General features: G+C 46.4%; 1 protein-coding gene across 1 annotated transcript in view; it reads left to right on the forward strand.

The window, feature by feature from the left end:
- LOC127580689 (leukocyte surface antigen CD53-like) overlaps positions 1-26,121 on the forward strand; it is a 36,212-nt gene extending 10,091 nt beyond the window's left edge. Inside the window, exons 2-8 of the mRNA XM_052034445.1 lie at positions 9,277-9,355; positions 11,393-11,581; positions 14,028-14,102; positions 16,231-16,332; positions 19,739-19,840; positions 20,688-20,771; positions 23,235-26,121. Of these exons, the coding sequence (XP_051890405.1) occupies positions 9,293-9,355; positions 11,393-11,581; positions 14,028-14,102; positions 16,231-16,332; positions 19,739-19,840; positions 20,688-20,771; positions 23,235-23,306 (687 nt within the window). The 5' untranslated portion in view covers positions 9,277-9,292 and the 3' untranslated portion in view covers positions 23,307-26,121. The remainder of the gene's footprint in view (positions 1-9,276; positions 9,356-11,392; positions 11,582-14,027; positions 14,103-16,230; positions 16,333-19,738; positions 19,841-20,687; positions 20,772-23,234) is intronic.
- The last annotated feature ends 285 nt before the right edge of the window (positions 26,122-26,406 follow it).

Consider the following 26,406-nt stretch of genomic DNA (forward strand, 5'->3'; position numbering starts at 1 on the left):
AGTGGTGGGTGCCCGGAACACACTGCTAGGGGAAGTGGTGGAAGCAGATACAATAACCATGTCTAAGAGGCATTTAGACAGACACATGAACAGGTAGGGATCTAGATGTCCTGCAGGCAGATGAGCAGTTTAAATTGGCATCATTGTCGGCACAGACATTGTGAGCCAAAGGGTCTGTTCCTGTGCTGTACTGTTCTATGTTCTAAAAGATGTGAACACAAAGATATACATGGTTCCCCTGTGACATAGGGTACCATTGACTGCACTCACATTGACCAACCATTTACCTCAAGTAAGAGGGATTTTATTCCCTCAATGTGCACTGTCTGGACAAATGTGGGCAGGTCATTATGTAGGATGCGATCCATCCTGGGAGTGGAGAACTTTAGTCTGGTCCCTTCTCTCTCAAGTCTAAGGCTGGTTACTCCTCATGACATGGTTCATGACTCCAGTAATGAACCTCTGTGCACAGACACACCCAGGTTTATGTTGAAAGCACTGTTCCCACAAAGAACATCACTGAACACACCATTGCCTCCCCAAACATCACTTGCACTGTGTGGAGACTCTGCTGTACCCAGATGAGTGGACCTTAGGAGGTGTGGTGGCTTTCCTTAAGCTGCACTCCTTGTTTTTATGAAGAAACAACCGATTGCCACTACCTACTTCAAATGTTAGACTGTTGTCATGGTGCAGAGAGAGGGGATGGTGAACAGTGTCTGTTTCGGGCATCTTCACACGTAATGGCTTTCAGATGAGCTGTGAAGGGGAGGTCTCAGTCTGCTCCCTCGGGTAAAAGCCCCTTCTTCTATCTGGAAGAGCAGGAGGGTTTGTTCAGTATCCTTGGGTAATATTTGTCACTTGGTCAGCATCACATGCGCAGACTGTCCACCATTACTACTCCACTGTTTGTGGGAGCTTGCTGTGCACACATTCAGAGCTTTGTTTCTCACGTTACCACACAGTCTGCATGGCTAAAAATATCTCACTGACTGTATTGGTATTGGTTTATTATTGTCACTTGTACCGAGGTACAGTGAAAAACTTGTCTTGCATTCTGTTTGTACAGATCAATTCATTACACAGTGCAGTTACATTGAGTTAGTACACAGTGCATTGAGGTAGTACAGGTAAAAACAATAATGGAATAGAGAGTAAAGTGTCAGAGCTACAGGGAAGTGCATTGCAGGCAGACAAGGTAGATTGTGAGGTCAAGGTAGATTGTGAGGTCAAGAGTCCATCTCATCGTATAAGGGAACTGTTTAATAGTGGGATATCACCGTGGGATAGAAGCTGTCCTTGAGCCTGGTTGTACGTGCCCTCAGGCTCCTGTATCTTCTGCCTGATGGGAGAGGGGAGAAGAGAGAATGACCCAGGTGGGTGGGGTCTTTGATTATGCTGGCTGCTTTACCAAGGCAGCGAGAGGTATAGACAGAGACCATGGAGGGGAGGCTGGTTTCTGTAAAGTGTGTTGGAACCACCTAAAGTGGTGAACTAAACTTTATAAGTCTTTCCCATCGATAGCACCAGTTACAACAGAGGTTAGATGCAAAGCAAAGCTCCCTTTGCACATCATGGCAATGCTACAGTGAATCATATTCCCACAGAGGCTCCATCCTTCTCTTTCTGTGTTCAATACAAATTTCCTTATAAAGCCCTCTTCTCTGGTTTAAAACCATTTCCTCCCCTTCTAGACTTTTACAACCACTGGTTGGTAGATTGCTGACAAACGCTGAGCAAACTATGTTAATCTGGTAAAGTCCTATCTGCAGGGTTCATTTGACTCAAATATTAATCCAGAAAAGTTCCTTCTATATTGGTCAATTGACTCAAATGCAACAAACAATTTATGTCTATGACTCACTGGTTAATTTTATACACCTCATGAAAATCTTAAAATAAACGTATTGCTTTGGCTATCAGCTTTTCTTTTACAGACTGCCTTCAATCATAGCAGCCTTCGTGGCAACGTAGAGTTATAGCATCAACCAGCACAGAAACAGAACCTACAGCCCACCATGTCCATGTTGACCGTCAAGTACCCATTTATACCAATCCCATTCACCACTGCTTTGTCTGCAGCCTACTATGTCTTGGCGATTCAAGTACTCTTCCAGATACTTCTTGAATGTTGTGAGAGTCTCTGCCTCCACCACCCCCTCAGGAAGTGCATCCCAGACTCCAACCACCTTCCGGGTGACAACGTTCTACCTCAGATTCCCTCTAAGCCTTCCCTCCCCTTTAACCTAAGCCCATGTCTTCCAGTTTTGACACGTCTGTTACAGGGAAAGGTTTCCTATTATTTACCCTGTCTATGCCCTCCTAATTTCGTATGCCTCAATCAGGTCGCCCCCCAGTCTCCTCCACCCCAAGCAAAACAAAGCCAGCCTCTCCAGTCACTCCTCACGACTGAAAGGGTCTTGCGGGTGCTCATTTTTTTCTTGGTGGAAACCGTACCACATCAGTTAATAAATAATGGCTGTCAATAAGGGGGAGCCTCTTTGAATACAGTGCAGGATCCAATTACTTCACCTTTACTGAAATGTGGTCTCATACAAAATCAATTGGCCAGCATTCCCCTCACTGGGATCTGACGAGCCAGTTAACTAATCAGCCACATATCGTGCTCCACTGTTGGAGTGACCAATGTCAGTGTCCTCACCCAGGTCAACCTCCCCAGAACTGAGGCTCTAATTACACCGTAACCTCTGACGGGCAGCTCATTTAACTTGCGTGCTTGACACCAGACTCCCAGAACAAACACTCCACTCGGCTCAGGTGGACAAAGGAAAAGATTCAAGGGTAGTCTCAAGGCCTCCTTGGGAATGTGTAACAACTCAGTGACTGGTGGACAACTCTGGCCCAGTAGAGCTCGAAATGGAGAAGGTGTGTTTGGGATGGTTTCGGCACGGTAGTGTAGCAGTTAGTGTAACGCTTTACAGCTCCAGTGACCTGGGTTCAATTCCGGCTGCTGTCTGTAAGGAGTTTGTACGTTCTCCCTGTGTTTGCGTGGATTTCCTCCAGGTGCTCCGATTTCCTCCCACATTCCAAAGACGTACGGGTTAGAAAGTTGCGGGCATGCTATGTTGGCACCGGAAGCGTGGCGACACTTGCAGGCTGCCCCCAGAACACTCTACGCAAAAGATGCATTTCACTGTGTGTTTTGATGTACATGTGACTAATAAATAGATATCTATCTAATTACTAATATCTAACTTGACCCATTCATCAGGAAGCCAAACATAATTGGTGGAAGAAATGTACCACCTCACAAATTACCCACCCACCTGCCCCATCACACCCCTCCAGCCCAATCTGGGTCCCACAGTAGCCTCATTGCTCACAGAACTGGAGTGGAAGGAAATCATGGTCAACTTTGTGAAAAAAAAACCTAAGCTGATTAAAAAAACACAATAACCTCTATTTTCTGAATCTTTATCACAGCAAAACATCCCAAAACACTTCCAGAACTGTCAAATAATATTTGACTCTGAACCAAATTAGGAAATAATGGGGGAGGGGCCCAAACGTCTCAGCAACAGTGTAGGTTTTGAAGAGTATCTTATACCATTATATGAGACACATATACATGATAGGCAACAAGGTTTAGGGAGGGAATTCCAAATTTAGGATTCTGACAGGGGAAAGTGCAGGCACCAATGGTTTGCGTGGTCAAGGCCAGAATTAGAGAAATGCATACAGTTGTCTTAGTGAAAGAGAAACCATGTTTAACTAATTTATTGGCGTCTTTGAAGAAGTAACATGCTGGGGGGCCTGATGGATGTAATACACTTAGACCTCCAGAAGGCAGTTGATAAGGTGCTGAATCAAAGATAATTGTGCACCATAAAAGCTCCTGGTGTCGAAGGTGACATTGGTGTGGATGGAGGATTTTGGCAGGTAATATAGGAAGGAATTATATTGAAATGGTGAGAGATGGCAGAGTTCTGAGAAGTAGAGGAATCTGGGGTCCTAGTACATGGTTGACAAAAGTGTGCAGGAACGGCGATTAATTAGAGAAGGTAACAGAATGTTGTTGCTTATTAGGAATACAGTACAAAGCAGGGAGATTATGCATCCATTTTAGACAGCCTCAAATGGACTATTCTGTACAGTGTTGGTTTTCTTAGTGTTCCAGTGTTGGGCTGAGAAGTGGCAGATAGAGTTCAACCCAGAAAAGTGTGAAGTGATACACTTTGGGAGATCGAATTTGAAGGCAGAATGCAAGGTTAATGGCAAGACTCTTAGCAGCGTGGAGGAACAGAGGGATCTTGGGGTCCACGTCCATAGATCCCTCAAGGTTGCCGCACAGGTCGATAGGGTTGTTAAGAAGGAGTATGGTGTGTTGGCCTTCATTAATCAGGGTATTGAGTTCAAGTGCCACGAGGTGATGTTGCAGATCTATAGAACTCTGGTTACTCCACACTTGGAGTATTGTGTTCAGTTCTGGTCGCCTCATTATAGGAAGGATGTGGAAGTTTTAGAGAGGGTGCAGAGGAGATTCACCAGGATGTTGCCTGGATTGGAGAGCATGTCTTATGAGGATAGGTTAAGTGACCTCGGGCTTTTATCTTTAGAGAGAAGGAAGATGAGAGGTGACTTGATAGAGGTGTACAAGATGATAAGAGGCATAGATCGAGTGGACAGTCAGAGACTTTTTCCCAGGGTGACAATGGCTAACATGAGTGAGCATAATTTTAAGGTGATTGGAGGAAGATGTAAGGGGGATGTCAGGGGTAAGTTTTTTACACGGTGAATGGTGGGTGTGTGGAACACACTGCCGGCAGAGGTTGTGGGGGCAGATACATTAGGGACATTTAAGAGACTCTTAAATGGACACATGAATGATAGAGAAATGGAGGGCTATGTGGGAGGGAAGGGTTAGATAGATCTTAGAGCAGGATAAAATGTCAGCACAATATTGTGGGCCGAAGGGCCTGTACTGTGCTGTAATGTTCTATGTTCTATATTTACTTAAGGAAGGAGATTAGTGCTTCGGAAGCGGTTCAGAGAAGGAATAACAGATTCACACCTGGGATAGGCAAGTTGTCTTATGAGGAAAGGTTGGGCACGTAAGGGATATGGGCCAAACGCAGGCAAATGGGACTTGCTCAGGAAGGCACCTTGGTCAGCATGGATGAGTTGGGCTAAAGGGCCTGTTTCTGTGCTGTACAACTATCACCCTACAACTATGGCTTGTATCCATTGGAGCTTAGTAGAGCAAGAGTGAAATGTATAAGACCTTGAGGGGTCTTGACAGAGCAGATATGGAGAGGAAAGTCTAGAACCGGTCCTCACTGTTTAATAACAAGAGGTTGCTCAACTACGACAGAGATAAGGCAAAATTATTTCCCTTTGAGGGCTGTGCGTCTTTGGAACACTTCCTCAAAGAGTGGTGAGGTAGAATCTTTGAATAAGTTTAAGGCAGAAGTAGGTAGATTCTTGATAAGGAAGCAAGTGAAAAGTTATGGGGGTATTAGGCAGGAATGTGGAGTGGAGCATCCAATAAGATCAGTCATGTTTTATTGAAAGATAGAAGAGGCTTGAGGGGGTGAATGGCCTCCTCCTGCACCTAATTCACACATTCTTGGAGATTACAAAGATTGAAAGGGATGAGAACACAGAGAGATTTAAAAGCTGAGAAGGGAATTTTAAGATCAATGAATGAATCCTGGTGTGGAGTTTGCACATTCTTCCTGTGACTGTGTGGGTTTCCCCCGGGTGCTCTGGTTTCCTCCCACATCTGAAATATGTGTGGATTGGTAGGCTAATTGGCCGCTGTAGGTTGCCCCTACCGTGTGGGTGAGAGGTGGTGCTCTGGGGAGAGTTGATGGGAATGTGGGGAGAATAAAATGGGATCAGTGTAAATGGGTGGTTGTTGGTCGGCACAGACTCGATGGGCTGAATGGCCCTGCTGTATGACTCAATGACTAGCTTGACTGCTAGCAGATATGCAGCAAGTGGTGTGTGTGTGTGTTTTTGGTGTGTGTGTCTGAGTGTCCGTGTGTTTCTGTGTGTGGGGGGTGACATGGCAGTGAATGAACATACTGCTGAAGATAACCATCTCGCAAACATGTGAGGCTCTTGCAGGGCTCTCTTGCTTGTTTGTATGCTGAAGTGTGCAATGTCTTGTAGCAGGAAGTGAAAAGCAGGATGTGGGCATACACTGAGAACAGAGGAGTCAGCTTGTAACACAGTGAGGTTCTGCTAAGGCATCAATGTGATCACGAGGCAGAAGCCTGGGGTGGAGGTTGCACCGCTACTTATTTTGTCCTATGATTTCCGATACCCCAATTTCCTTGCATCTTCCTTGGGTAATTTGCTTTTCTACATATCACTATAATTCTATAGCAACTCTCATCATTCCGAGATGCCCCAAGGTACTTTACAGCAAACAAATTTCCTTTTCTGATTGGTTGTCGTCATTGGAAACATAGCAGCAAATGAGCACACAGTCAGCCCACACAGGCAGCAATGACATCTGGGACTGGACGGTTTTGTTTTAGTGACTGGTTGAGGGTTAAACATTGGCCTGGAGACCTGGGCGATTCCCTGATCTTCCTGGAATTGTTTTATTTTTGTCGGTCACTTGGGAGTGGAGATAGTGCCCCAGTTTAACATGTGTGGAATTTGCATGTTCTCTCTTCGACCTCATGTGTCTCCCTTGGGCGCTCCAGTTTCATCCCCACATCCCAAAGACGTCAACATTGGTGTGGAATGTCAGCCTCCATTACTGATCCAGTCTCTTGAGTGGGACTTGAACCCACAATATTCATACCCAGAGAAGAGAACGGTACCACTTCAGCCCCTCCCTTGTCCCCGAGATCGCGCCTTGACCCAACTTAAAGTGACCACGTTACACATTCTGCACCGAGGAATGTCTACACAGAGTGTCACTGTATGTTGATCCGATGGAGGGACTTCAATCAAAAATGTTAACTCTGTCTCTTTTTCCACTGATGCTGCCTGACCTGCTGAGTATTTCAGACATGTTGTGTTTTTATTTTGCAAGCCATTGTCTGATCAGATTAGTCATTTTCTTAGATTTGTGTGAAGTCCATCCTGTTTATTTCTTGTGTAGGTAATTCCTCCAGCATTTCCTTCAATAATAACCCATGTTAAACATTCATTTAAAACCCCCCGGTTCCCCACAGCAGACTGGGTACTGAAGCTGGATATTTGTATTAAGAAACCAATACTTTAGCTGCCTGGTCCTTTTAATACATGTTTATTTTAAGTTAAGTGCCCCTCCACAGACTCTGTCTACACTTCTCACTGCCTTGGTAAAGTAGTCAACATAATCAAAGTCCCCTCCCACCCCGGTCATTCTCTCTTCTCCCCTCTCACATCGGGCAGAAAATACAAAAGCCTGAAAGCACGTACCAAGGACAGCTTCTATCCCGCTGTCATAAAATTATTGACGGGCCCCCATGTGCGATAAGACGGACTCTTGACCTCACAATCTACCTCATTGTGGCCTTGCATCTTATCGTCTGCCTACACTGCACTTTCTCTGCAACTGTAACACTTTATTCTGCATTGGGTTATTGGTTTCTCTTGTACTACCTCGATGTACAGATGTGATGAAATGATCTGTATGGATGGCATGCAAAGCAAAGATTTTCACTATGCCTTGGTACATATGACAACAATCAATTTATATGTGTTCTTGCAGTTAGCCTGCAAGAGGAAGAGACCACGGGTCAGTCAGCCTAATATCTGTTGTTGGGAACGTGCTGGAGTTCACTGGGGGAGATCTTCCACTCAAAAATCTGCAGTTCCCCTACGATCTGCCAGTCTTACCCACTCAGCTGAGTAATGTAGGGGAATAGGTCCTCCTTCCACTGAACTCATTGCCGATCCCAGGAAACCCCTGCTATGGCACAGTGTTCCTACTGGAGTCGAGGAGGAACTTCCAAGGAATTCTTAGCACTTAATGGTGGGAAATTTGTCTGTAGAACCTGCACCAATCCACAATAAGATAATGAAGACTTGGAATCTGGAGAGTGATATTTCAAAACACAGACAGATGCAGATAGAACGTGGTTGATTAATCCATTGATGCTTAGAAATAAACTCTGCAAGGGCCATGTTGCTAAATAGCCCGTTCTATATAAAGTGGCAGAAGCAGAAACTGTGTAAGCTAGTCACAGAGAGAGGTACAGCATGGAAAACAGGCTCTTCAGCCCATCGAGTCCATACTAACCATCAACTACCCACTTACACTAATCCTACTTTAATCCCATTTTTTATTCTCACCACATTCCCATCAACACTTCCCCAGATTTTACCACTCCCCTTCACACCAGGGACAATCTGTAGTCACCAGTTAACCTACCAACCTGCATGTCTTTGGGATGTGGGAGGAAACCGGAGCACCCGGGGGGAAACCCCACGCGGTTACAGGGAGAAGGTGCAAACTCCACACAGGCAGTGCCCCAAGTTCAGGATTGAACCCCGGTCTTTGTGCTGGGAGACTGTGGCTTTACCAGCTTCACTTCTGTGCCCACCCACCCCCCTCCCCCAGTCTTTAGCACTGTTTCCCTCCTGCTGATCACGGAACAGTGGCAAGCAATGAAAGCTATACAGATGGAGTTGTAAAATCATCATATACACTCAGACTGAAATAAATTAATTTTCAGATTTTATTGGAGACAACGGTGATGGTCATTGAGCAAGAAGGTGGATTGAAGGCCAATGAATGGTCACCCATATTCTGACCAAATGACATGGAGAACTCAAGGAGCCGCATGGCTCCTCCTGCTCCTGACGTTATGTAACGGGAGATAGTCTCCTTGATTTTCTGTCCTCCGCCCTGTTCCCAAGGGTTCTGAGGATAAATGTAGTGGTTAACTCCTCCCTAACTCCCCTTCTCATTCCTCCATTTGGTTGAGAACAGGTCAGAGCAAGCATGGCAACTGCTGGCCATTAAAACCAGTACCCAGTTCACCGTAGAAAGTTTCCCCTGACTGGTGTACGGTAGTCCTATGTCATAGTCAGTGTGTGCTTCTGGTAATCCCCTGCTCTCTCCAACTATCAAAGCTGTAGATAAGAATGCAAGCTGTGCATCCGAGCAATGAAATAAAGTGAAAGCCTGTGTTTATAGGGTTGAAATGTGCTTGAGAGATTGGGCTGTGTCTGAGGAGCTGTGCAATGTCTCTCAGGCTGGGTTTTATTGACAGAGATGAGCTGTGTTTGAAGGACCAAGCCTTGTACATTGTGCACAACGTCGGTCTCTTATAGGATGTGGAATAACAGTGGTCTTCTCTATTGCAGGTGTGGAAGTCTCAAAATGGCTCTCGGATGTTTAAAGACTCTGAAGTATATGCTATTTGCATTCAACTTGATATTTTGGGTAAGTATCAGAACAACTTCCATGCAGAAAAATTCCATGGGTGAAAGTAATAATTCATCCTGCACAGTGAGCCACTGTTACAGTACATTGTGGGATGTTACAGGAGTGCCCGAGAGTACAAGATACCAGTACTGCAGTGTTTATTTACACTGTATGTAACTATTGCCCTGCATGTACCCTGATCCAGTGTGGACCTTCCCACTGTATAATGCCAGTGTTCCACACAGCATGCTGACCCAGAGTCCTGCTGCCTTTCCTCCACTGTATGTCCCATGCAACATTGTAAGCCAGTGCCACTGCATCACTGTATGTCCTATGCACAGAGCGAGCCAGTGCCACTGTCTCTCCTCTCTGTTTATTCATGGTGAACCATGATGAACATTTCCATCAGTGTGGATCGGTGATGCCTAATCTGGAGCCACTGTATATTGATCCAGTGTTACACTGTAAAGGGAGCCAGTGACTGGGGTCACACTGGGTTTCTTCTTGCTATGTTAGACATTGTATAGTTAGCCAGTATCACATGCTGAACTAGCATACCATACTGTGCATATCCCAACATGTGTACCTCACTGTACAGTGAGCCAGTGTCTCACACACACCATACAGTGAACTAGTGTACGATACTGTGCATATCCCAACCTTATTCCTTGCATACCTCACTGTACAGTGTGTCGGTGTCACACACTGTCCGGTGCAGACTGTGGAATGCGAAATGAAAATTGTCATCAAGGTTTCTGGTTCTGATAAGTTCCTGCTCTGCCTTTAATAGTTTTCCATCTGGCCATGAGGTGCTGTGACTGGAGGCGTTGACAAATGCACCTCTTACGTCACCTACCCTACCCCAGCGTACCTTAAGTGGGTCACCAGCCCGTGTTGAGCCCAATGCTGTTTAGTTGGTTAGCATCCCAGCTTAAGAAACTGGAGCACCGCTTTAGACCAACCAAAGCAATTAGATTGAATTTTAATTTAAAAAAAACAGTGGCTCCTCTGCTGAATCTCTGGATGCCCTCACCACCCCCTCCCCCCCCATGCCCACTTTGCCATCTCCCTCCTGCCCTCATTGGTAGTGGTATTGGTTTATTATTGTCACTTGTACCGAGATACAGTGAAAAACTTGTCCTGCATACTGATCGTACAGGTCAATTCATTACACAGTACAGTTACATTGAGTTAGTACAGAGTGTATTGATGTAGTACAGGTAAAAACAATAACAGTACAGAGTAAAGTGTCACAGCTACAGAGAAAGTGCAGTGCAATAAGGTGCAAGGCCACAACAAGGTCAGAGTCCATCTCATTGTATAAGGGAACCATTCAATAGTCTTACCACAGTGGGGTAGAAGCTGTCCTTAAGTCTGGTGGTACGTGCCCTCAGGCTCCTGTATCTCCTACCCGATGGAAGAGGAGAGAAGAGAGAATGTCCCGGGTGGGTGGGGTCTTTGATTGGATGCTTGGCACCCTGACGTGCCTGTGGAAAGTGTAGATGAACTTTCTTTCCGAAGTCAGCCCTCCCAGAGGACCACAGGGTGGGTACAAAGTGAGGGAGGGGGAGGGGAAGAGAAGGCAGGTGGGACACCATTTAGGTAGCACTGAGGGTGATTCTGATGCTATTTTGAGCAGGACATGTATCTTAGTGGCACTGTGGCGCAGCTGGTAGTGTCCCTGTCTCACAGCGCCGGAGACCCGAGTTCAATCCTAACCTCGGCTGCTGTCTGTGCGGAGTTTGCACGTTCTCCCCATGACTGTGTGGGTTTCCACTGGGTGGTCTGGTTCCACACCCCCCCCCCCACCCACCAAAGGGGTGCAGGCCAGTCGGTTAATTGGCCGCTGTAAATTGCCTCAAGGTGAGTGGTAGAGTCTGAGGGGAGTTGATGAGAGTGTGGGGAGAATAAAAAAAATGAGGTGAACGTAGGACTGGTATAAATGGGTGGTTGATGGCCGGCACAGACTCGGTGGACCGAAGGGCCTGCTTCTGTGCTTGTATCTCTCCCTGACTTCTCCACAGTTGGAGAAACTGTTCCCCCTCTCTCTTCCAGATCTGCGGATGCACCATCATGGGATTGGGGATCTACATGCTGGGGATGCAGAATGTCGGAGCTCTACTCTCCAGCCTCCCATCCCTCTCCGTCGCCAACATCCTGATCATCGTGGGATGTATCACCATGGTGGTGGCTTTTCTGGGCTGCACAGGGGCCATCAAGGAAAACAAATGCCTGCTTCTCTCGGTAAGTACTGCTCGATGTCCTCCCTGTAGAGAGTAGGAGTAGGCCACTCAGCCCATCTAACTGCCCCATCATTCACCATCACCACGGATGTTCACCAGCACCCTGTTCCCACCCCTCTCCACATCCCTCAATCCCTACGGCATTAAGAAATATAGCCACAATAAAACTCCAATAATCCGGCACACTCCGGACTTGTGTTGACTCCGGACTCTGGACTCCTGGTGTTGTTTTGACAGATTTTTCGGTTTATTGGATATCAATGCCTCAACAAACTTTTAATCCACTTTCCTTAGATGTTATACAGTAGAATATTAAATTTTCCATAAAACCCAGTAAGCTCAGAGGAAGTTTGGTAACTAGGGTTCTGGTGTGTGATAGGAAGTGTGGGAACTGGGTTCCCAGTGTGTTAGAGGGAGTGTGGGAACTGGGGTCCCGGTGTTAGAGTGTGGGAACTGGGGTCCCGGTGTTAGAGGGAGTGTGGGGACTCGGGTCCCAGTGTTAGAGGGAGTGTGGGAACTGGGGTCCCAGTGTGTTAGAGGGAGTGTGAGAACTGGGGTCCTGGTGTTAGAGGGAGTGTGGGAACTGGGGTCCCGGTGTTAGAGGGAGTGCAGGGCCTGGTGTGTTGGAGGGAGTGGAGTGATCCGGTTGCTGATCTGTGGGGATTTCTGAACACTCACGGGACAGATAATCCGAATCTTACTGCATCTCCTTCTTGAATATGGATCATAGAACAGCACAAAACAGGTAAAGGCCCTTTGGCCCAAGATATCTGTGCCGACCATGATGCCAATTTAAATGCACATCTGCCTGCAGACGGTCCACGTCCCTCCACTCCCTGCTGGTTGACATGCCTGTCTAAATGCCTCCTAAAAGTTGCTTTCGTAATATAAATACAAAATGATTTGACCTCCCCTGCCTTCTGTGGTAAAGGATTCCACAGTTTCCCCATCCCCTGGGTGAAGGGATTTCTCCTGACCCGCTGAGTGTTTTCACCAATCTGTGTTTCAGATTTCCAGCATCTGCAGGTTTTTTTTAAAATATTTTCGTTCATTAAACAGTTTAGCTGGTTGTTGCTATGTTGCTGTGTCCGGGAGTTTCTTGAGTTCCAGTTGGCCACAGTATTCCCTTCGTTACAGCAGTAAGACATTGTATTTGAGGAGATATTTCATTAACCATAAGCAACTGTGGAATGTGCTGAGAACATGCAGAGAGCCACACAAGTGCATGTTCTTCCTCTTCTGATTTAAAGGGGCATTCCTTTATCCTCTCGCTAAGGCTGCCCTTCTTGCTCCTGAGATCTTAACCAACGGAACGACGTGTCTGCTAGGATTAGCCGGCCGCTGGCCTCTCACCTGCAACCATTCTCTATGTCTGAGCCGGAATGCCTGCAAGCAGGTCAATTGTGGGAGGTCAAGTCACAAAGTAATTGAAGAGGGTTAGCAAGCAGCTGCTGTCACTGCAACGGGTGTCACATTCAGACAGCTCAAACCATTAGAGTTTGGGAAAGGGCTCAACTTTGAGTCATAGAATCTTAGAGTCAGAGAGTCTTTCAGCACAGAAACAGGCCCTTCTGCCCACCGTGTCCATGCCAACCCTTTTGCCCCTCTACACTAATCCCACTTACCCACATTAGGGCTGTATCCGTACAGAGTCATGGAGAGAAAGACGAGGAACAGGCACTTCGGTCATTGAGCCTGCGTCAACCATTTACAATCGTCAGGCATTAATCCCATTCTTTAATTAATTATTTTATTTTAACTAACGTATCACACCCTACATGGACTCCACTCCCTCATGGTATATATTTTGAGAATAATTACGTATTTTGTATGCATAATTATCCTAAAATTTATTATTCAAACACCAGACAATTTATCCATCAGCACATGGATAACCGTACAGCACTGTAGACCAAGCCTGTCTCCATCAACCCCACAGATCAGTAGTTGGCCCTTAACACTGACACACTTGGTGACACTGCGTTCCTCTTTGTTCCACAGCTCGGTGGTTTGTAGGTGATGTATTTCATGCTGGCCGCACTTCTTCCAACCGACCCTCTCATTTGTGTCTAACACCACTTGAGATTTCAATCATTGTCCCTGGGAACAAATTGCCATCTCCGATATTTGGAGACATGCGTTTGCATGTGTGTGTGTGTCAGTGGGGTGTGTGAGAGATCACATGTACATGTGGTGTGTGTGTACATGTAGGATATGTATGAGTGTGTGCACGTACACGTGACGTTTGTGTGCGTGTACAGGCATTGCATGTGTATGCACATACATGTACTCATGTGTAGATATGAGTGTGTGATTGCACACGTGTGGTCTGTGCATGCATGTGAATGAGATGGGGAAAAGGGGATTTGTGTGGGAGAAGGACGTCGCCTGGTGTGAGGGGATGAAGTTGTCACTCACGGACCTGTTTCCCTCTCCTGTCACTCTAGTTCTTCATCCTGCTCCTCCTGATCCTTCTGACTGAGGTCCTGGCCGCCATCATCCTCTTCTTCTATGAGAAACAGGTACGTCCGACAGTACTGGAGGGGTCAACACGTGCCAAGTGATTGGGGCACAGCATGGCCAATCCGATCACAGGCAGTCCTTGGTAGAAATCTACTGGAACAAAGCAGTGGGCAACTGGATTCCAGCCAATTGCATGGTGGCAGTGATGCGTTGCTGCTTCAGGTCGTCAACTCTCGGCTTCTATCAGTTCCATTTCAGTCACAGCTGCAGTTTTGGCTGCTAGATTGGTTTATTGTCCTCCTCTGGGACTCTGGGTCAGACTCGTCCTGTTCTGGGACTGTCCGGTGGCCAGACACCCTCCTCATTACCTCAGCATCACTCTGCATCCCAGTCCAGTCCATCACTCTCCATCCCAGTCCATCACTCTCCATCCCAGTCCATTACACTCCATCCCAGTCCATCACTCTCCATTCCAGTCCATCACTCTCCATCCCAGTCCATCACACTCCATCCCAGTCCATCACACTCCATCCCAGTCCATCACTCTCCATCCCAGTCCATCACTCTCCATCCCAGTCCATTACACTCCATCCCAGTCCATCACTCTCCATCCCAGTCCATTACACTCCATCCCAGTCCATTACTCTCCATCCCAGTCCATTACACTCCATCCCAGTCCATCACCCTCCATCCCAGTCCATTACACTCCATCCCAGTCCATCACTCTCCATCCCAATCCATCACTCTCCATCCCAGTCCATTACACTCCATCCCAATCAATTACACTCCATCCCAGTCCATTACACTCCATCCCAGTCCATCACTCTCCATCCCAGTCCATTACACTCCATCCCAGTCCATCACTCTCCATCCCAGTACATCACTCTCCATCCCACTCCATCATACTCCATCCCAGTCCATTACACTCCATCCCAGTCCATCACTCTCCATCCCAGTCCATCACTCTCCATCCCAGTCCATTACACTCCATCCCAGTCCATCACTCTCCATCCCAGTCCATCACTCTCCATCCCAGTCCATCACACTCCATCCCAGTCCATCACTCTCCATCCCAGTCCATTACACTCCATCCCAGTCCATCACTCTCCATCCCAGTCCATCACTCTCCATCCCAGTCCATCACACTCCATCCCAGTCCATTACACTCCATCCCAGTCCATCACTCTCCATCCCAGTCCATCACTCTCCATCCCAATCCATCACTCTCCATCCCAGTCCATTACACTCCATCCCAATCCAGTACACTCCATCCCAGTCCATCACTCTCCATCCCAGTCCATCACTCTCCATCCCAGTCCATTACACTCCATCCCAGTCCATCACTCTCCATCCCAGTCCATTACACTCCATCCCAGTCCATCACACTCCATCCCAGTCCATCACACTCCATCCCAGTCCATTACACTCCATCCCAGTCCATCACTCTCCATCCCAGTCCATCACTCTCCATCCCAGTCCATTACACTCCATCCCAGTCCATCACTCTCCATCCCAGTCCATTACACTCCATCCCAATCCATTACACTCCATCCCAGTCCATCACTCTGCATCCCAGTCCATCACTCTCCATCCCAGTCCATTACACTCCATCCCAGTCCATCACTCTCCATCCCAGTCCATTACACTCCATCCCAATCCATTACACTCCATCCCAGTCCATCACTCTCCATCCCAGTCCATCACTCTCCATCCCAGTCCATTACACTCCATCACAGTCCATCACTCTCCATCCCAGTCCATTACACTCCATCCCAGTCCATCACTCTCCATCCCAGTCCATCACTCTCCATCCAATCACTCTCCGACCCATCACTCTCCGACCCATCACTCTCCGACCCATCACTCTCCGACCCATCACTCTCCATCCAATCACTCTCCGGCCCATCACTCTCCGACCCATCACTCTCCGACCCATCACTCTCCGACCCACCCCATTACTTTCCCTCCCACCCCCATCAGCTTCCACAGACCCCCAGTTCCCTTTGCTCTGACACACACCACTCCATTTCTGCCCCTCTCTGGGCACTAGCTGCCTTAGTAACTGCCCATTCACCTCTCTGTTGAACTATAGCTGCATGATCATTCCTGAATTCACGCAGATTGTGGCAAATGGAATGCAAGGAAAGGGATGAAAGTCCCCGTAACAATCTTGTTTCTGTTCTGCAGATAGACAGTTACATTGAAAGCGACATGAAAAGGGCCTTGGAGGAACTGGAAACCACAAATAGCAGCGGAGTGAAGGAAATTTGGGATAAAATCCAGGCAGGGGTAAGCTGAAGCTGCCACAAAGGCAGGCGATGGTTGGTGTGGAACTGGAGGGTGGAGCTGCCACTTCTGTCCCTGAGATGGCGGTTAAGCAGGGACCCTGACTTCCACTGATAGAACAGTGCAGGACCTAGGTTTGTCTAAACTACTCTCCCACTGCGAGTCAAGGACCACTTAAAGACCTTGATGCAGGGCCCTCGCACGTTGTCTCTGCTGAGGCATGCCACTTGGAACAGTTCACGTCACAGGTCACAGACCAAGAGCCTTCCGCTTCTGATGAGCATGACCTTTGGATCCACGCTGAGAGGAACCGTGCATGGCTGCTACTGCCTTCACAGAGCCCTCCTCGGCAACTGCCTACCGTGAGGAGGCTGCCTCCAGTGTGGCTCATCAGAAACCTCTGCATCCCCCACATTCCCGCCACCCCCCTGCCCACAGGTTGGCTCCAACGCCTAACCCCCACCCTCATCCACCCAATCCTTGCCAACGCTCACCAGCAGCTCCTATTGTGGTGTTACTCTTTCACCAGCCACGTTCCGTGGGCAGAGCCGTGTGATTAACAGGAGATTCAGCCCCTTGTCTGTGGTTTCTGAAACAGAATGGAGTCACAGAGAGTGGTCACCGGCCAGTGTTCTGGGACGGGCACCAATGAATTCCATGACATCCTGAGAGCCTTCTTGTGACATTAGGAGGGAGACTGTAACACTGCCTTAACTCCAGAAAATCAGGGCAGAAAAGTTTCTGGGCCTCTGCATCATTTTTGGGATCCAGAAAGTGGATGTTGTGTTCTGGATTTTACCATGTCTGTCCCTTCGATGAGTTAAGAGCAAGCTATGGGTTGAGCAGTATCTGTGGAGGCAGAAGGTTGGTTGAGGTTTCGGGTCCAGACCCTGTATCCAGACTGTGAAGGGGAGGTAGCCGGTATAAAGGGGTGAGGGGAAGGGATGGGGCCAGGAGCTGCTGAGTGACAGGTGGTTCCAGGTGAGGAGGGGGTGTGCAAGAGGACCTGGGTGGGTCAGGAGGAGAGAGAAAGGAGTGCATGAGTTAAGTTTCACACTGGCAACTCTAACATTACAAATAACTCTCCGTGGCCTTAACATGTCAGGGATATAGATCTGAACTACTTGGTGACCGTAAGCCCAAGCGCTGTTACCACAAGAGAGGAAATTGTGCAAAGTTGACATATACACAGGACCTAGGTTCTTCACAGTGCATCTGCCTGGTTAAAAGGACCTCATGCAATAGCCATATCTGGACCTCCATTATAAAGAGTCATAGAGTCACACAGCATGGAAACAGGCCCAATTTGTCTGTGCCAACTGTGTTGCCCAATGAGCTAGTCCCATCTGCCAGCATTTGGCCCATTGCCCTCTAAACCTCTCCTATCCATGTACTTATCTAGATGGCTTTTAAATGTTACTAATGTGCCCCCCTCAACCACTATTTCTGGCAGCTCATTCCAAATACACACCACCCTTTGTGTGAAGAAGCTGCCCCTGATGTCCCCTTTAAATCTCTCACCTCTGATCTTAAACCTATGCCCTCTTGTTTTTAGCACCCCCTCCCTGGGAAAAAGACTATGCATTTACACCCTGTCTATACCCCTCATGATCTTATATACCCCTATCAGGTCACCTCTCAATCTCCTACGTTCCAGGGAATAAAGTCCTAGTCTGCACAACCTCTCCTTGTAACTCAGGCCCCCGAGTCCAGGCAACATCCTGATAAATCTTTTCTGAACTCTTTCTAGTTTAATAACATCTTTCCTATAACAGGGTGACCAAAACTCTGCACAATACTCCAAGTGCGGCCTCACCGGTGTCTTATATAACTGCAATATAACTTCCCAACTCCTATACTCAATGCCCTGACTGATGAAGGCCAGTGATCTAAAACAATCTAAAGTCAGTTAACTTTGATCAAAGTGTTAACTACTGTGTCCATCAGTGGAGTTGCCCACCTGATACCTTCATCATTGGTTAAGACAGTGGTCCCCAAAATGATCCCTGCAAAATGCCATGGGATCAGACCAGGATGGCTAACCCTTAAGGAAGACTCAGGAATTGTAAGTTGATCTGCTGTAAAAATCCTCAGGAGAAAAAACATGTCATTAATAAAACTAAAATTAGTATTTTTTCAGTTACCCAAAGCGTATTTGTTTGTTCATTAGAACTATTTTGGAACAAGAGAAAATGCTGTTTGATTATCCATTAATAACCCCACTCAGCTTCAACATGTGCACTGTCCCCTTACAATCAGACTGCCAATCCCCTGGGATCCAACCTTAATGTACACTGTAGGTATAAATTCCCCAGTGATTTTCCCCAAACTTTGAAAGTGGGAGAAACCACAGGGAAACTCCCCCCACACCCCATATTTAACCAACACCAGGTTCCAAATCAGTGATGATGCAGAAGAAATATCAGCATTGTTACTCAAAGCTGTGAAGTTCCCAGAGGGAATCCATGAGACAGCCAGATTGTCATAAACACCCAGATGATTCATTGCTGCCCTTTAGGGAGGAAAGTGCCTCATCCTTATCAAGCCTGACCTATAAATGAATCTAGCCCCAAATCTAAATATCTCTGAACTGCCAACTTAAGGTTGCCTAACCAAGTCTCTTAGTCTTATAAACCTTCTACAGAGGTCCAGCAATACCTTCTCAAACCAATAATCATGCCTGATTGTCCTAGGAGCTTCCATTGGCTATGGGAAGGCAGGGTTTCATGAAGGTGGTCCTGAAAGGTGATAAAACACAAGGACGGGTGCTTGGCAGCATTTAACAAAACATCCAGGAATGCGTTCAACCAGAGGTGGCAATTATGGAGTCCTGGAGTTACACAGCACAGAAACAGGCCCTTCAGCCCAACTGGTCCATGCCGACCAAGATGTCTAGCTGAGCTGATCCCATTTGCCTGCATTTGGCCCATATCTCGTTAAACTTTTCCTATCCATGTACCTGTCTTTCCAATGTTATAATTATACCCACCACAACCACTTCCCCTGGCAGTTCATCCACATACCCACCACCCTCCATGTGAAAACCTTGCCCCTCAGGTCCCCTTTAGATTGTTCCCTTAAACCTCTGCCCTCTAGTTTTAGATACGCTGGGAAAAAGATTGTGACCATCCACCTTATCCATGCCCCTCCATGATTTTATAAGGTCAGCCCTCAGCCTCCTTCACTCCAGGGAAGACAGTCCCAGCCTATCCAATCTCTCCTTGTAACTCAAGCCCTCCAGTCCAGGCAACATCCTTGCGAATTATGCCCAACTAGCGATGGGCAGAAATATTGACCTTGCTTGAAAGTGAGAATGAATGCAACTGTATACGTAGGAGAATGTTGTACACTGATGAGTGTGCAGCTCTTTGTACAAGGGTAACTTTGTCCTTTCTCTGTCTCCTCTCAGTTGCAGTGCTGTGGTGTTGTGAACTACACTGACTGGAAGGGTAACATCCCCCAGTCCTGTTGTCCAGAGAAAGCCTGCAACTCCGGAAACTATTTTACCAAGGTGAGATGAACGAATGAACTCTTCTGAGCATGGAGCAGCGTCATGTTCTCTGGGCTAAAATAAGGAGTGTGGGCTGAAGGATGTTTTCAAAACATTTTCCAATCCTTCAGAAATTATGGAGGTGTTGGGGTGTTTGTATTGTTAAATTGGAGGTACAACGAGTTGAAAATAGATTTCAATCTTAAGACTTTTAATAAAAGTCACTATTACATTTCCCGCCAATTTTGGTTTGTTAAAATGCAACCTTGTGGAGATCACTGCGGCTGTGTCGTTGCCACTAGCGACATTAGGAGGCATGTCAGAATGTCTCCATGGAAACCAGCAGAACTGCCATAGAATTTAGAAGAAGGGGCAGGGCAAGTGTCATGGGGCTCCCTCTTACCCCCAACTCCCAATGGTAACCATGGATCAGTTCCTTTGCTGAGAGTGGCCCTAGCCATAATGAGGTGTGGGCTCATTGTTCAGGCAGAGATCACTGCATTGATCTGTGCACTGAAAAGCTGGTGTAAGTCCTCTGATATACAACAGTGCAGTGACTACCCTGGCAGGCAGGATCAAACAATAAAACACTGGTGTCACAGTGAGGATGCTTAAATTTGTCTTTGGTTGGTGACAGGGCAGTTCACTCCTTGTTTTAGTGTGAGTGAAAAACGCAGGTCATAGGTTGCACGTTAATTATCACTGACAAAATAACGTAGAATTATTGCAGGCGAGAGTGCCGGTGTGTTTTAGGCTCTGAGGTTGATCTCAGTGGGCTGTAGACATGGACGCCTTAAAAAGGGCAACTCACATTTGCTTTATTTTGCTGAGAAACAGCTTCTGAAATCCTTGCCCTTTTGATCCCCAGGGTTGCTACGGCCTGATCCGAGACTGGTTTGAGTCAAACTTTCTAATCATTGGAATCACCGTCATCTGTGTATCAATAGTCCAGGTAAAGCTGCCGCGGATTTGAGAGGAAAATGGAGGGATACGGGCATTCTGTAGGGAGGAGGGAATAGCTATATTGGCACAACATTGTGGGCCGAAGGGCCTGTTCTGTGCTGTACTGTTCTATGTTCTATGATCACTGGAAGTGGTTAAGTATCATGTAGGCAGCCTGGTTGACAGGAATGCCTGCTCACTGAAGTTAGTCTGAAGGAACTCAAAACCTTGCATCTCCTGCTTTATGCAATCCTTCCCAAGCTCATTAAGGTCACACATTTTAGGTGTAAACAACCCATTATACAAAACACAATTTTCTTTTGGCCTTTCCGGTGACGGGCGTTACATTTGTGCTCTATTTCAGGATTAGATTAGTATTTGTATTGGTATTGGTTTATTATTGTCACTTGTACCAAGGTACAGTGAAAAACATGTCTTGCATACCGAGATGAAGAAAGTGTTTTCACCCCGAGGGTGATAGGGATCTGTAATTCACTGCTTACAAGGGTGGTAGAGGCAAAACCTTCATAAGAACACAAGGGAATAGCAGGAGTTGGCCATTCAGCCCTTCAAGCCCACCCCGTCATACAATGTGATCATGGCTGCTCTGCCCCAGGCCCCCTCTCCTCTTCTGTGCCAGTTCCCCACAGCCCTTAATTCCCTGATCTTTCAAAGTCAAAGCCAAGTTTATTGTCATATTGCTACATTGGCACCGGAAGCGTGGCGAGACTTGCGGGCAGCCCCCCAGAACACTCTACGCATACGATGCATTTCACTGTGTTTTGATGTACATGTATCTAATAAAGAAATCTTATCTTATATGCACAAGTACATGTGTGCACAGGTACAATGAAAAACTTACTTGCAGCAGCATCACAGGCACATAGGATCAGGTATGCAGCATTCACAAGAAAAACATCAATTAAACATAAATTACACACAACTATACAAGAGAGAACACAATCAGAACAAAACAAAAACAGTCTGTTGTAGTGCAATGATAGTTCTTAGATGTGCCCCAAAAGAGCTGTAAAATGCAGCTTGGTGAACCTTATGCTGGAAAGCAGGATTCTGTCAGGTGGATCTTTTGTGACTGGCACAGACGTGACAGGCCAAATGGCCTCCTTCTCTGTTGTGAATTGTCTATGGTTCAATACCTATCCCGTTTCCCTCAGCAGAAACTTGCAAACACAACCAAACTGATGCCAGGGTTCAGAGGCTTAAATTGTGATTTTGTCAAACCACTTGGCATCTAGACCCTTGAGTTAGACAGAACCGTGATCTGAGCAAGAGAGAGAAATGATTTCCTTTTGTGGCGGGGTGGGGGGGGGGTGGTGGGGGTGGTGGGGGGTAGAAGGGCAGGATGAAAAAAGTCACAACCTCGCAAAGTCATGGAGTTATACAGCACGGAAACAGGCCCTTCGGGCCAACTTGTCCATGCCGACCAATGTGCCTACCTGAGCCAAGTGCTTTTGCCCATGTTTGGTCCATATCCCTCTAAACCTTTCCTATCCACGTACCTGTCTAAATGCCTTTTAAACGTTGTAATTGTACCCACCTCTACAGCTTCCTGTAGCAGCTCATTCCACTTACACACCCACTGTGTGTGAAAAACTTGCCCTTCAGGCCCCCTTTCAGTCTTTCCCCTCTCACCTTAAAACTACGCCCTCTAGTTTTAGACTGGGGAAAAAAAACATTCACCTTATCTATGCCCCACATAATTTTATAACCTCTATCACGTCACCCCTCAGCGTCCTTCGCTCCAGGGAAAACAGTCCCAACCTATCCGGCCTCTCCTTATAACTCAAACCCTCCAGTCCCAGCAACATCGTTGTGAATTCCGCACCCTCTCTCGCTTCAGTTTGAGGTAGGCCATTTAGAAGGGAGATCAGAAAACATCTTTTCCAACATATATATATTGGTAACCTATTCCCTTCTACAGCCCTGACCCCCACCATCTCTCACCCGCCTCTCCCCTTCCAACCAAAGTGAAAGGCAGGTATCCTGCACAATGAGTGACGTTCCCAAACCTGAGTGATAGATTTTTTGTTGATCATGAGGGATTGGGATCAAATGCAAATAAGTAGATCTGATGTGATCAAATTGAATGAAAAATCCAACAAGACCTATCCCTGATTAAAGTTCAATCAAGTTCAGTGGCTGAGTGACCCACTCCTCTTGCTCTGTTCCTATAATTGATAGCCCAGCTCAATGGGCTGAATGGCCCACTCCTGTTGCTCTGATCCTGTAATTGATAGCCCAGTTCAATAGGCTGAATGGCTGACTCCTTTCATTGTCATCCTGTGAACAGTGCACCAACTGAAAGGGCTGGATAGCCTGTCCCTCTGTTCCTGTGAATGGTGACCCAGCTGATATCCAAAGTGACAAGTGGTCCAATGGTGGCTGGTGATCAATCCCTCCTACCATGGCCACAGGGTGAAGCAGTCTGACGTTTTCGTTTCTCTGCCTTCAGGTACTCGGCATGTCGTTCGCCATGACATTGTACTGCCACATATGTAACAACTACAAGTCATACGGAGAGTGAGCCAGTGCCGTCCCTCCCAGCGAGGAAGCCCCCGCCCTGTGGGATTGTAAATGTATCTGCGATTGTGGGTTCTGCTCTTCTGAAGACTTGGACTTTGTCTGTTTCCTGCTGCTGTCAATGAATGGATGGTGCAAGGTTCAACCATGCAAACCAGGTCCATCTACACAAGCCCTGCACTGGTTCCACCCATCCAGTGCATGTACATCACCTCTCATTCTCTCCCTCGCACCTCTGCATGGAGCCATTCTCCAATCAAATAGACTGCTCTAGAAGAAAGGGCTTCGCAATTCTATATCACAGCTTGGAAGAGCCATGGGCAGGCCCCTGGATCTTCCCACAGAAGACTTAACATTTCATGGAGTGACATGGCCATGTCAGAATGCATCCTCAACAGTTGTCCTTTCCTTCTTCATCTCGATAATACATCCTCCTAGTCCTTTCTCTCTCATTTCTCAAGCTTCCCCTTAAATGCATCTGTTCACCTCTGCTGACAAGTACCACCATTCTTCATGACACATTCCCTGCTAACATTTCCTGGATTTAAATTCCCTCGCATTTGGAATCTTCTTCCCTAAGCTATTAAATCTTTCTATAAACTCAAAGCTCCTTTTGGTCAGATCTCAGACTTCTATTTTCTAGAGCAAATAACCCTTTGATCAGTCTTCCAGGAAGGTTATAACCCATCGATTCATCCTTGTACATGAATTTTTCATCCTCTATGGAATATTCTTAATTTATAATATGGAGACCAGAACTGTTCCCAAAACTCCAAGTGAAGTCTATCTAAAATTTGATACGTGTACTATAACGTCCCTGCTCTTCATGTTTATCAGACTAGAAATAAACTTCATTAACTTGCTTCATTTAATAATTTGTAGGTTTGTGTCCCAGATTACTTTGCTTCAATTCACCATTTCCAACCTTATTTTTCAAAGAATATTTCTCCTTTTTATTCTTCTGAATGATCGGCCCAGTTGCCTTTATTGGAGTGAATTCTTACTTAGCTGGCCATTCTAATAGTTTACCTCCCTGATTATGGAGGAAAACAAATCCCAGGCTGAGCCATTAATCTCTACCCTTGATAGTGGGCTGATTGTAACTTGTCCACAAATGACCATTCCCACAAGGGAGCAGCTTTCAGTTCAGGAGCTGCACCACTCTGTCTAACCAATGGAATGCATACAGATGGCATGGTTTGGATGCTGGTTCAATCCACCATTGCAACCAGATCTAGAGTGCCTCACTAACTGTGGAGTGCATTGGGATTGCCCAGTAATTGTGCTGGGAAAGTCTATTCTTTCCTGCAATCTGCAAGTCGGCCTGGATTTGTGAGGTTGATGTTTCTCACTGATTGGGATGGTGCTTGCCTGATAAACAGGAGATTCCCAGCTCTGTTGCTAATCCTGAGGGATTGTCTTGGGATTTCCAGAAATTAAAGATTAAACTCACAGTGAGGTTATGTGCGACCCAGTAGGAGTGTTGAAAATGTATATTATCCCTTACTTGAGCACTCCCGCCTGGTTAATGGGGTGAGGTCATTGGAAATGGGAGGTCATATGATGAAGGCATCAAAGCAGAGTTGGCAGCTCAGTCTGACCACCCTGAGAATAAACCTTGCCTATTAAATTTGTCTGGAAGTGCTGGAAATCTGAAACAAAAGCAAAAGAAGCTAGAAACTCTCAATGGGCCAGGCAGCTTCTGTGGACAGAGAAACAGAGTTAATGTTTCAGGTGGAAGAAAACTCATTTACCTGAAACATGAACTCTGCTACTCCCTCCACAGATGCTGCCTGACCTGCCATGTCTTACCAGGATCCTCTGTGACTAAGTTTGTATTAGGTTTTGGTTCTTCCAAATTCCTTTTGTTCATCTTGAGGGCACTATTTTAAGTTGAACACCTTCATTGAATTAATGTTGTTTGTTCAAATGCAGTGATAGGTGCCTCACCCACCCACCCCCAGTGCAAGGTAACAAGAGGCAAAAGGTCCAAGCCTGCAGCTGGTGTGACATGGCAACACGGGGCTGTGTCTCTGAAGCTGACTCACACTGTAGCTCTATGAATCAAAGTCAATGAGTGAAAAGGTCCATGTTGCAGCAGCCAATCAACATCAGGCTGCCAGCGGCATGACTCTCAGAATGCGATTGGATGTCGAGATGAGAGATTTTTTAGAACAAATAGCCCCGACAGGTTGAATGCCCCCTTTTCTCAACTTTGACACAGTAACCACGGTGAATTTTTTTTAACTGATTGCAAAGAATCCTAGGTATAACACAGGGCTATGCTTGAACCAAGATCATGGGGGTCATTAGAATTTAGCTGAGTTCTGTTTTCCAAATTTCCACAGCTTCACTCGATGGTTAACCCAGTGTGTTCACAGTGTCAGCCAATCAATCGTGCACTATAGTTCCTGTTCAATGGGTCCAGTTGGGATGTGATATGTAATGATGACTTCAAAATCCTTTGAAATGGCTAATTCCCATTTTGATGAAACAGCTACAGGTTGAATCTCTCTATTCTGCCTCCACTGGGACCACAGAAAATGCCAGATCACGAAAGTTCACCCAAGAACTCCCTACATAAACATATGCCTAATCTCTAGGTTTGCTAATTGCATATTTATTGCTATGCATATAAAGTAGAATAAAGCTCAAAACTGGAAATAAAACTATTAACGCTGTCTGAAATAGTTTTTATGATTTTGTGAAATCATATGTTTTGTGAAATCTTATGTTTGAAAAACTGTACTGTACTTTCATTTATACTTAATGCTGTTGAAACATTTGTATATATAATAAAGCTTAAAAAAGAAAATAAATTTGGGCTACAAATATAAACACACTTGGAGCTTGGCACTGCTTATACGTCACCTTGGTGGTTACTCTGCAAACTAACGGCACTGGATTCAAACCATGCTGGAGTTGTTGGACCATAGGACACCGGACTGCAGAGTTTCAACCTGTAATACCATGCCAATCAGTGGTTGTTGCAACCAAATACAGTTAGCTATACACACCAATGCAGTGGTAAATATTAAAGACAGATTATCCCATTCCTTTGGAAAGCAATTTATTCGGTGTTGAAACAATCTGCCTGCTTAATG

Source organism: Pristis pectinata, chromosome 20 (genome assembly GCF_009764475.1).
Source record: "Pristis pectinata isolate sPriPec2 chromosome 20, sPriPec2.1.pri, whole genome shotgun sequence".
NCBI classification, from domain to species: Eukaryota; Metazoa; Chordata; class Chondrichthyes; order Rhinopristiformes; family Pristidae; genus Pristis; species Pristis pectinata.